Below are 12435 nucleotides of genomic sequence, written 5' to 3'. Positions count from 1 at the left end.
TTTCTAGGAATTCAGATAGCAGGAAATGAAGGTGTAAGGAAAAGCATGATGGACAGTGTGTCTCTGTACTGGAATCAGAAAGAACAGTGACAGTAATAGACAGAGATGGGGAAAAGACCTCAGGTGACTAGGGACTGTGACTAGAGATTACAGGGCTAGAAATGAGGCTAGAGGAAGAAGAGGTTCTAGGGTATAGTAGGGAATGTGGGTACTAGTAAAAATTGAGTAGGATCAGAAGTGTTGGTAGATACGTATATGTTAAGCCAGGTGTGGAAGCATATGCCTTTAATACCAGTGCTGGGGAGGCTAAGGCTGGAGGATTGTGCATTCAAGGCTAGCCTTGGCCACATAGCAAGACCCTGTCTAAAAACCAGAATGAAAATGTGTTAACAAGTAAGTAGACATTGACAGGATGTCATTGGGTAGCATTGGGATCTGTGGCAGGGAAATTTCAGAAGTTACTAATAGTTGGTTAAATTGCCTTTCAGTTGCTCTAATAGATCATCTTCACTTGGGATCTGCCTAGGAAATCTTCAGTGATGTGCCTCTCGTTCTGACGGTCCAAACTGTTTGTTTTCTAAAAGATAGTTCCTATTTATTGAACACCTATGATAAGTCATCATTCTGCTCAAGACCCAACCCATGAGGTTGGTATTATTATTCGCATTTCATAGGTAAAGAAACCAAGCTGAAGAGAGATTAAGTAACTTGCCCAAGATTTTGCCATCAGTAGTGGTGAAACTGGAATTTGAACTCAGTATATCTGTCTTCAGAATTGTTATTCTTGGGCTAGGAGCATGGCTGAAGTGGTAGAGCACCTGCCTAGCAAGTGCTGAGTTCAAACCCCAGTAGTGCCAAAAGGAAAATGGAAAAAAAAATGTTATTCTTTTCCCTGTCACTCTTCTGTTTTTAAATTATGATTGGTTTAGTCTTTTGTTGTTTATCTTTGTCTCTCTAGGAACTCCACAGTTCTGTTTATATTTGTCTTTTATAGTAACAACTTCTGAGGGCTAAGAGCTAAGATTCAAAATCCTTTTGGATGTAGAGGCCATAGCATATTAGATCCTACCTTGCTTCTGTTTATTTTCATCTTTAAAGTGTCTGTATTCTGCCACATAAAATTTTGCTTTCTCTACCTTTATAGAAAGAGTTATATTTAGCAATCGTATGGGAGTCAATAGATTTTATTTTCCTTTACCTCTTCATATTCTCCTCTGTAAAAAGAGAAAATAATCTCTGCTTATATCTCATTATGATGATAGGAGGCAGTGAATACCAGTGGTTAAGGCCCAGGCTTTGAAATCCTACTTCATCAAGATACTTTGGAGACTGAGAGATAAGGCCTACGTAGTGCTTGGCCCTGGGTCTGCATATACTAAATGCTGTGAAGAAGTTGGTGGCTGCTGCTACCTATTGATTCTTCTTGTTGTTATAATTATAAGTACTATTGCTGTTGCCATAACTACTTACTGATACTGTGCTACTACAGTGCCACACAGAGTGAAATAACATCCTTACCAGCTAGTTGCTTCTGCTAGGAATAGTTCTAGAAAAATATAGATCGTGGATGAGTACAGAGTTTTAGTTGAGAAAAAGATCAAAAGTTCTGGAGATACATGGTGGTATACTCACAACAACATGACTGTACTTCATTGTCATAGAACTGTACACTTAAAAGTGGTATATAGATAGGTGGTGGTCCTTATATAAATAAACTCATTTTCACTTACTAATATGGGGAAAACACTGAGATTAACAAATGTGTCATTGTGGATTTATGTAAAGGATTAAAGCATGCCTGCTTTTATTTAAAGAGCTGTTAAAATTGTAAGCTTATGAACTAATTTGTAAGTCATCATCAAAACTAGAAAGATTGCAAAATAAAAATAATGTACTTTAGCTATCAAATATTCACCTAAATGTCCCTAGATATAAGTGCTGGATATTATGGCTTTACTTTAGGTCATTCTAGGTCTGGCACAGACTCCTCCTAACCTCTGGCTATGTAAGTGACCCTTCCTCAGTCTTACTTATAGATGATTTAATCTGTAGATGAATAGAAAACAAAGCACCTAGAAAATATCATCATGAATCCTCTGAACAGTGCTCATCATGAAGAGCTTGATTTGTGATTCTGACAGTTCTTAGCGACACCTGCACTTATGTTCTGTGTCTTGTCAGGGAGAAGAAGAGTTCGATATGCCTCAGCCTCCACATGGCCATGTCTTGCATCGTCACATGAGAACAATCCGTGAAGTACGCACACTGGTCACCCGTGTCATCACAGATGTGTACTATGTGAATGGAACAGAAGTAGAAAGAAAAGTAACTGAGGTAATACCTTGGGTCTATGTGCAAATTTCTTTCTATAGAAAAAAGTCACCTTGGCTCCATAGCCCCTTTGCTGTGCCACTAGCTACTAACACTTTGGGTTTTTTTTTTTCTTTTTAATTCAAAAAGATGTAAGAACTAGGTTAGAAGAGAGGTCCTGTATTCTGTTTTCTCCAGTCATGAGCTTGTTGTTTGATCTTTGGTCAGTCCCATCTTTTCTGTAAAAAACAGATTGATAAATCTCTCATATATAAAGATTAAATTCCTGGAAACTCAAATGAAGTTTTGAGCTCCCTGTTCAGATGCTTCTCATTGTTTTTCATGTTTGCATGTCTACTCATTTGTTCTTTCTTGGTCTCCTTCAATTTGTGGTCATGGGCCTGTTGGCGAAAGATGCATTTTTAGTTTTCATTATGAACTAATTTCCAGTGTCAGCATATCATTGGCATTTGTTGACTGTTCTTTTTTGTTTTTTTGCATTACTAAGGTTTGAACTCAGGGACTATGCTTTGAGCCACTGCACCAGCCCTTTTTTTGGTGTTGATTTTTTTGTGATAGGGACTTGAACAACTATTTACCTGGGCTGGCTTCAAACCACAATCTTCCTGATATCTACCTTCTAGTAGCTAGGATTATAGGTGTGAGCCATCAGCACCTGGCTGTTGACTATTTTTAATGGGTGGCATCATATGCTGACTTTTAGATGTAATATTACCTGAGATTAGACAGATTTTTTAGAATTAAAGATCTGGGATCTTTGTTGGTACGCATGTTAAGATTTAGGAACCATTTTATTGATGAGGCACAACTGTTGTGTTTGTTTCCTTTTTCATCTTCACCTAGACAGGTTTTTCTTTTTTGTGGGATTAGGGTTTGAACTCAGGAAGCAGTCTGCTGTTTGAGCCACACCTTTAGTCCATTTTGCTCTTGTTATTTTGGAATGGAGTCTTGAGAGCTGTTTGCTTGGGCTGGCTTCAAACTGTGATCTTCCTTATCTCATCCTCCCAGGATTATGGGCATGAGCCACCAGTACTCATCCGGATAGTTTTCTTTAATTCTTATTAGCCATGTAGGAAGTTGTGCTCCAGGGAGAATTAAACCCTGGTAAATAGTTTTATCAAGTAGAGCATATTATTTTTGTTATTCAATAATGGGCCTTCATGGCTTTCATTTTATGTAACATTTGACATTAGTTTGAGAAATTCTTTTGTTTATTCTATACCAAATCCCAGAAGTACTTGTTCATTTTCATTTTTTAATGTTTTAAACCCCCTTTTTTTTGTAGAATTTTTATATGTTATAATTTTGGAAAGAATTTGCACTCATGAAAAAATTTTGTAACTCTGTAGTCCACATTGCATTCTGTGCTAGGTATACTATGTGAAGTATTTGCGTATCACATTTAATATTTATATGGTGCTTTCTAAAGTGTGCTTTTGAATGAGGAAAAACCATTTGAGTTATACATGAAACGTTTTAGACCGAAGAAATGAGGGAAGGGGCATGGTGAGCAGTGGCACAGAGCAGAACATTAAGAGGATACGGGACCAGTCTGCTTGTGGGCAGCACACACAAAGGTGAGTGGGGTGTGAAGGTGGACAGGTTGAGACCAGCGAACTTGATAAGCTCTAAAGCTAGATCTAGCTCTGAAGCTGTTCATGTTCCGGGAAGAAGAAGAAATGTAACAGTGAAGAACTTTCTCTTCCCTCATTTCTTGTCACCTTTGTTCCTCTTTTCATCTTTTAGAGATTTTACTTCTCTATTTGCCAGCCATTTCTGTATGTTTCACCATGTTCCTTCCACTATGGCATGCACTGGGATTATGAGAGTAAAGAGATAGTATCCATGTTCTCTAGGTGTTTATATTTGACATTCAGCAAGTCCAGAATTTACAGATTTCTGTAGTAAAGGGGGGAAGGGATGTGCTAGAGAGAAGGCTTGGCGCCTATAAGCCCATCTGAAGGAGGCTGAAGGGCCTCACAGAAGATGCAGTGCTCAGAAAAGTGTAGTGGATAACACTGAGGGGTGGGGCCAAAGAGTATTGCACACAGAATGAAATGTGTACACAATGACATGCTTATTATTTTGAATTCAATGACAAGAATGTGTAGGTGAAGGAATGATGAGACAAGGTGCTGCTGAGGTTGGTAATGGCTTAGAGCATAAAGGGCTTTGCATACCATAGAAAAGAGGTGAACAACTTATCTTTTTTTAATTTCTTTTATTCATTTGTGCGTACAATGTTTGGGTCATTTCTCCTCCCTTTCCCCCGCCCCCTCCCAAACGAATTATCTTTTAAGTGATGGGGAAAGGAGTGACATGCTGAGATTTGTATGTTGGAAATGTCAGATTTTCAGTGTGACAGTAGATTGCTGTGGGTTGAGAGTAGAGGAGTAGTTCAGGCAAGAGGTGAGTGTCAAATACTACAGTGGCAGTAGGGGTTGCACAGAGAGAAATACATGAAAAAATACTTACAAGTGAACTGAATAGAACATGGTGAATGTGAGGATTCAACAGAGGGAGGGACCTAAGATGATTCTTCCCCTCGGCCTATGCAGCTGAACAGTGGTGGTATCATGTACTGAGACAGAGATGGTTCAGTGAGTATTTATCGAGGGCCTCATTGTGACGTGCACTGTGCTAGATTTCGGGACTATATAGTAAGCCTGCTTTATTCATGGATTTACTACATGCTGTCTTGACCAAGCATAGTTAAAAACAAAAGAATAAATAATCAAAAGATATTTTAAATACAAATATTTTTAATTACCATTTGAGCATTACACAGCTCAATTCTTGCAGAGAAACTGTCAGTCCTGCATTGTCAGTTGTGTTGAAATCATTGTGTGATTGCCCTTAATTTTCTAAAAATCTGCCTCCCAAAAAACAAAGATGCCCCAAAAGCAAGGTGAAGTACATTATGCATAAGGGCATTTAATGTGCTTAATTGAAGTGATAAAGTGAAAATTTAGATTTTTTGAAAGGTGGTATGTCTAGCAGAGGTTACTCTATGCATTCTGAGCCTTCAGTTTTTCCTCAATGGCGATCTCCCAGGAACCATACCCTTGTGGATACCAAGGGTCTACTGTATATCCAGACAAGATGATTAAAATCTGTCTTAATGAGGTCTGTAGGGAAGACACACAGGTAAACACATTAAAAAGACCCTGGTCCACAGTGACTGACACCTGTAATCCCAGCTACTTGGAGGTAGAGATTGGGAGGATCATGGTTTCAGGCCAGCCAGGGCAAAACATTCACCAGACCCCTTCTCAGCCAGGTCCTGGGTGTAGTGGCATGCAGCTGCCATCCTAGCCAGGCAGAAAAGCACATTGTAGGAGGGCCATAGTCTAGGCTGGCCCCGATGTAAAACGAGACCCTATCTTAAAAATAACCAAAACAAAAAGGGCTTGCAGTATGGCTCAAGTGGTAGAGCCCCTGTCTATTAAGTGCTAAGTTCTGAGTTCGACCTCTCCCACCGACTACCACCAAAAAAACAAAAACAAAAACAAAAAAAAACTTAACAGGCTGACAGCCTAACAGCAGCAGCCTTGACAACTGGACAGTTGCAAATGTTACCAGAAAGCCAGTCCCCTAGCTTCAATGCCAGTTCACAAATAACAAGAGCAGGGTTTTTTGGAAAGGACATATGGTTTATTATTCATCCCATAAAGAGGACTGGGAGAATCAACCTCTCAAAGCTCTGTTGTCCCACTTCTGGGAGAAAATATCCACCTTTTAAAGGGGAGATTAGAGGCCCAGTTTGAGTACGTGTCCCGGAACGGCTGCTGGGCTCAGTTCTCCAAGTCCAGCACCATATCTCTAAAGCTGTATGTCTTGACTGATAGGTTTACTTCTCTGGTGGTCAGAGAGAGATAAAAGGGTAGAAAATTGCCTGGTTTAATTGAAGAGTAAAGATTTTTTTTTTTTTTTTTTTTTTTTTTTGCTGCACTGGGGCTTGAACTCAAGGCCTTCACCTTGAGCCACTCCACCAGTCCTATTTTTGTGAAAGGCTGAGTTAGGGTCTCAAGGAACTATTTGCCCAAGCTGGCTTTGATTCTCGATCCTCCTGAGTAGCTAGGATTACAGTCGTCAGCCACCGGCACCCAGCCTGAAGAGTAAAGGTTTTTATCCTTGGACTGCCCAGCATGTAGACAAAGAGGGGAAAATGTGTCACTTTGATTAACATATAGAGTTAATTGGCCAGCGTGCAAGCTGGGTATAGCAAAAGTTGTTTTGTTATAGTTCTGGCTATTTTCCTCACTGTCAATTTATTCCTTTCATTTCTATGGAAAAAAGATGGGTTATAATCATGTTTCTTGCCTTTAGTTAATTTGTGGGCCCAAGTAAAGAGTCCGTGCTCTTTAGCAAAAGCAGCTTTTTGGTGGGGGGACTGGGGTTTGAACTGAGGGCTTCAAACTCACAAAATAGGCATTTTACTGATAGAACCAATTGTCCAATCTGTTTTGGTTTGGTTATTGGGGAGATGGAGGCCCGGGAACTATTTGCCTGGGTTGGTGACCTCAAACCTACAATCCTCTTGATTGTTCCTCCTGATTTCAACTTCCCAAATAGCCTTACAGGTGTGAGCCACTGGCACTCAGCTACAAAAGCAACTTTTAAGCCCCTGTTATACAAAGACAGGTTGCCTGCTGCTTTCCAGCTGAGACATATCCTGGAGTCCCCTACACATTTGCCATATCTAGGAGAGGAAATTAACTTTAGTTCAGAGTTCATAACATCTGCTTTAGTCAAGTGATCTTGGCAGATTGTGCTAACATGGATCCAGCCACAAGTACCAAGCTGGGTGATAGGACATGGAGAATGACAGGTTTGTGATTCAGATTTTGGAGGTGGTGCAGTATTGGCCCTGGAAGTACATGGCTGAGGCCAAGTAGAGGAAGAAGTTTAATGGTGGTGATTAGATTAGGAAATGAAGTTATTGGGCAGGTCATCTAATGGATATAAGCTACTGAGAATGATGCTAGAAGCAGGGATGGGGAAAGCAGGGAGGCTGTAAACAAGGAGGTAGGTCTTAGTTGAGTCATTGGAAGGATATGAGTAGGTAACAAGGGAAGGGGAGAGTACAGTGTAGATTAGTGGCTTGGTAGGCAGGAGGCAGGGAAATAGAAATGGTCTATAATGTTCCCAAAACACACAAATGAAGGTTTTGTTGAAAGAAATCAGTGTTTGCTAGAGCGAGCTGCTTACACTACAGATACCCAGAATTTATTGAAGGCAAGAAGATAGGGACAGGATTCTAGGTTGTGTTTTGGTTGTATTGAATTTCATCCATGGGGAAGAGTTTGGTAGGCCTTTCTGTCTGTGGGTTTGGAGCGGAGTTATCATTGTATTGTTAATGGATAGGCAGGGATGAATGTGGTAAGCCTGGCCAGGAAAGGCATGTGAGAATGAGAAAAGAAATGAGAACAGAGTTCTGGGAAACAGCAATTTATTTCTTTTTGGTGGTACTGTTACTGGACTGAGTGGTCTAAGAAGACACTAATCCAGAAGATCCCAGGTTCTTGTGCCACCTGAAATGTGAACTGGACAGAGACACAAAACAGTCTTTGCAAAACTTTATTTAAAGACAAGGAAAGAAAAAGTAAGAGGAAGCATGGCAAGAGAAAGCAGTGGGCTTCTGCCTAGTGGCATGAAAGCATTGATCTTTTTGTTTGAAGACCAATTTATAAGTTATGAGACAGGAAAAATCTGGGCAGTTCCTAGGGAGGGGCTAGGGTGACTGGCAGGTTTAATTAACCCAGCCTTATCACATAACAGGTTATTCTGCACATGTGCTTATGCTAATTTTCACATCCTTAATTGTACATATGAGATGCAACCAATATTCATAAGGTCTTAAATAGAGGACTTGGTCTGAGAGGTCAAATTGGGGGTAGACCTTTCTTTTACCAGGCAAGCCTCAACTCAGAGGTGCCCCTTTGACACTGTCTTGCAAAGATATTTATAGCTGCCAGGGTATTTACAACTTAAAGGGAATTTATTGCCCTAGAGAAGGCTCAGGGTGGTGCTGGGGGAGCAGTAAAAATATCCCATGGTGGGTTATTTTTTGTTGCTGGCCTGCCTCAGAACTGGGGATTGAACTCAGGACCTCATGCTTGCAAGGCAGATGATTTACCAGTTGAGCCATGCCCCCAGCTCTTTTGCTTTTAGTTTATCTTTCAGTTAGGGTCTCATGCTTTCACCTGGTCCAGCCTGAGACCACAGTCCTTTTACCTCCACCTCCAGAGTAACTGATTATAGGTGTGTGCCATGGTGCCTGGTTTTTTGTTTTTGTTTTTTTACTTTTACTGAAGTTTGAACTCCAGGTCATTGTGCTTGCTAGGCAGGTAATCTGCCACTTGAGTCATAACTCCTGGCACTTTTTGCTTTAGTTATTTTATTCAAATCAGGTTTTGCATTTATGCCCTGGCCTTCCTGGAGTATGACGTTCTTATTTATGATTACTGTGTAGCTGAGATCACAGGTGCACACCGCCATGCCCAGCTTTTATTGGTTGAGATGGGGTCTTATGAACTTTTTGTTTGAGCTGCTTCAAATTGCAGTCCTCCCAGTCTCAGCTTCCTGAATAGCTAGCATTATAGGTGTGAGCCATGGCACCTGTCTCTGGCTTGCTTTTAATATAGGGTCTCACTAACTTTTGCTTGGGCTGGCTTAGAATCATGATTTTCCTGTCTCTACTTCTCAAGTAGCTGGGATTATAGGTATGCATCACCATACACAGCAAAAATACTAATTTTAAAGGGACAGGCAAAAAAAAGAGAAACCCAAAAGGAAGCATAAGTAGGAGGAGGCAAAGTAGCTAAAGAGGTAGGATGAAAGGAAGAGAATGTGATTCTATGGATTTTAAAGGAGAAATTTTGAAGAAGGGTGAAATAAATAATCATTTAGTCCTCTTACAGTGTTGTCTAAATGTGTACGCATTGCACACCGTCTTGCTGGAGAGATTGTAAGCTCATTGAGGAAGAGTCTGTCTTTTCTTTCTCCAAATCCTCCCTGACTATGAGCACAACATTCTAGAGTAGGAATATAGAAGTGTTGCGTGCATGCTATAATTTATCTTATCTTGTGCCTATAGAGGAAGGACATTGCTGGTTGGTGCTAGAACTTTCCCTAGTAAGCCTGGGGTTTAATCTCAGAGCCTTCTTAAAACTGAACTCCAGGCAGCCACTACTGATCCGTCAGTGAGCCTGTGAGATGTAACCAGTTTGACATTTTTGTGGTCCACATCTACTGAAAGCTCATATTCTTTGATTATAACCTTCATGGTCTTAATTTTTCTAAACAGTAATATTTTTACTTTATTTTTGCCTATTTCTATAATTTTCTACTTCCTTTATCACTTACTGAAAGCTAATATAAAACAACTAGTATTAAAAACATGTAATGATGAGCTGGCAGAGTAGGTCAAATGGTAGCGCACCTGGCTAGAAAGCACGAAGCCTTTAGTTCAAATCCCAGTACCACCAAAAAAACAAAAGAGGTATAGTGCTGCCTGCTGTTAACAAAGTGCCTAGAGATGCTCCTAGCCACTCATTTTCTCCTCCAACCTGTCTTTGCTCAGACAGGGAAATTACCTTTGTATTCTGGATTAGAATCCTAGTTGGTAGCGAAAGGTTATGAATTTGTCCAATAAAAAGGTAATTCAGTTTAATTCAGAATAGAGGTTTTTTTCTTCTTAATCCCATCTTTTTAAATTTAAAATAAAATGTTTTAGTTCTTAAAATTTATTCCATAAAGTCCATATTTCCCTAGAAATTCCCTACATACACACAAGAAGTAAAAAGTAAAAATAATTTAATTCTCTTGTCTTATTTTTAATGGCATATATTCCCAGTAGGATGAATAGCACTTAACTGTTCAGTTAAATGACTTTGACAATTTTATATAACCACTGCTCAGAACATTTCCATTATTTCTGAATTGAATTTTTTTTGCTTTATCAAGGATTTTCCAACTATCATATTAGCTTTATGTTATTGTGGCTTCTTTTTGCTTCTGAATTCATTTCTTCCCTGCAGGAGACTGAAGAGCCAATTGTGGAATGTCAGGAGTGTGAAACTGAAGTTTCCCCTTCACAGACTGGGGGTTCCTCAGGTGACCTGGGGGATATCAGCTCTTTCTCCTCTAAGGCGTCTAGCTTACATCGCACGTCAAGCGGGACAAGCCTTTCGGCCATGCACAGCAGTGGCAGCTCAGGGAGAGGAGCCGGACCACTCAAGGGGAAAACCAGCGGGACAGAACCCGCAGATTTTGCCTTGCCCAGCTCCCGAGGAGGCCCAGGAAAACTGAGGTGCAGACAGGGGCTCCAGAGACAGAGCCACAGCAGGGGAAGGGTTGCTGACAGTTTAATATCCCAAGACAAGGGGAGTAATTGGAAATTCCCCACCCTTGATCTAAGATAAATGAACTCTCCTTCCTCCCCATTTGTTCCTCCTATTTGAGGCTAATGTGGGAGGAGCCCTGTAGGAGATAGGCTTTGTTGGCAAAGAAGCCCCCTAAAAAAAGTAGGAAAATGGGGACTTTGGGATTGTTGAGCATATGCTCCCACACCCCCTATGTTCTGCAGCCCATACATATTTTGGTTGGAAGTACTGGGAATTTGGGGCAGTGTCCCCAAGTTGACGTGTCTCCTAGTTTATCATTATTCTCTGCAGGTATCCAGAGCCTGAAGCAGAGGAGAAGGCAGAGCAGAAATGGGTGTGCTATTTTTAAGGGCAACAATAGGAAGCCGTGTCATGAGGGAACAGACTTTCATACAGGAAGATGTCCTTTACTTGTTACTCCATAACCCTTTGTTCCCTGGCTGAGAATTTGGAGGTGGATGTGTGAACCAACTTCATGCTGCCCTGGAGGCCTAGCACATGTGGCTTGGCATGTTGTGGGGGTCTGTGGGGCAACCCTGAAAGAAGGAGCCATCAGAAGCTGTTACCAGACTAACCTATCTTCATTCTCTAGTCCTAGAAAAGGGGTCAGTCAGACAGGGGCACCAGTGTGTGAGGAGGATGGTGATGGAGGCCTTGGCATCAGACAGGGAGGGAAGACTCCAGTCACGCCTCGTGGGCGTGGGCGAAGGGGCCGCCCACCTTCTCGGACCACTGGAACCAGGTACCTGGCTATTGTGAGAGACACATAGTCTATGACTTGTTCAGAAAATAAGGGGAGAAGAGAGAATGGAGGAGAATGGAGAGTGTGTGAGGTATCAGGAGGGAGAAGAGGGGTCTGCGTTGACTGGGTGCAGGAAGGAATCAGAGTAAGGCCAGTGAGAAACGAAGCTCATACTTGTGATGGGGTTAATAAAGAGGGGGTTGAAGAGACCCATGGACAAAGAAGTGCGGAAATTGGTAATGTACTCTTCTTAATTCTTACTGCCTTCTACTTTTTATCTTTCTTTAGAGAAACAGTTGTGTCTGGCCCGTTGGGCATAGAGGACATTTCACCCAGCATGTCGCCCGATGATAAATCCTTCACCCGAATTGTGCCCCGCTTGCCAGACTCCACTAGACGCACAGACATGGGTGCCAGTGCTTTGCGGCGTAGCGACTCTCCAGAGATTCCTTTTCAGGCTGCTGCTGCCTCTTCAGATGGCTTAGATGCCTCTTCTCCAGGGAACAGCTTTGTAGGGCTCCGTGTTGTGGCCAAGTGGTCATCCAATGGCTACTTTTACTCTGGGAAAATCACACGAGATGTTGGAGCTGGGAAGTATAAATTGCTGTTTGATGATGGGTACGAGTGTGATGTGTTGGGCAAAGACATTCTCTTGTGTGACCCCATCCCACTGGATACTGAAGTGACAGCCCTCTCGGAAGATGAGTATTTCAGTGCAGGTAATAAAAGAAGCAGAAACCAGGAGAGGTTTACTGTGCCCTGGGGCCATTGACACTCACATTCCCCTCAAGCCTTTTTGCTTCCCTGGATCTCTCAACTCAGAGATCCCATTCCTCTAACACTGGTTACTCTTCCATTGGCTTTTTTATTTGTTGCTTTTGTATTTTTGAATAAATTTATTTTGGAATAAATTCAGGTTTACAAAAAATTTGAAAGTACAGAATGCTGCTAGCACAGAGTTCCCGTGTATTCCTC

General features: G+C 41.4%; 1 protein-coding gene across 10 annotated transcripts in view; it reads left to right on the top strand.

Annotated features, from left to right (window-relative positions):
* The window catches only part of Tp53bp1 (tumor protein p53 binding protein 1), a 100468-nt gene that overhangs the window by 76646 nt on the left and 11387 nt on the right, over nucleotides 1-12435 (top strand). For all 10 annotated transcript variants that reach the window (XM_074065794.1, XM_074065795.1, XM_074065798.1 and 7 more), the window contains 4 exons: nucleotides 2182-2334; nucleotides 10374-10645; nucleotides 11311-11460; nucleotides 11749-12179. In XM_074065794.1, the coding sequence (XP_073921895.1) occupies nucleotides 2182-2334; nucleotides 10374-10645; nucleotides 11311-11460; nucleotides 11749-12179 (1006 nt within the window). The remainder of the gene's footprint in view (nucleotides 1-2181; nucleotides 2335-10373; nucleotides 10646-11310; nucleotides 11461-11748; nucleotides 12180-12435) is intronic.

Source organism: Castor canadensis, chromosome 2 (genome assembly GCF_047511655.1).
Source record: "Castor canadensis chromosome 2, mCasCan1.hap1v2, whole genome shotgun sequence".
Classification (NCBI taxonomy): Eukaryota; Metazoa; Chordata; class Mammalia; order Rodentia; family Castoridae; genus Castor; species Castor canadensis.
The sequence above is the reverse complement of the archived record's forward strand: the minus strand, read 5'-3'. Positions and strand labels throughout refer to the sequence as shown.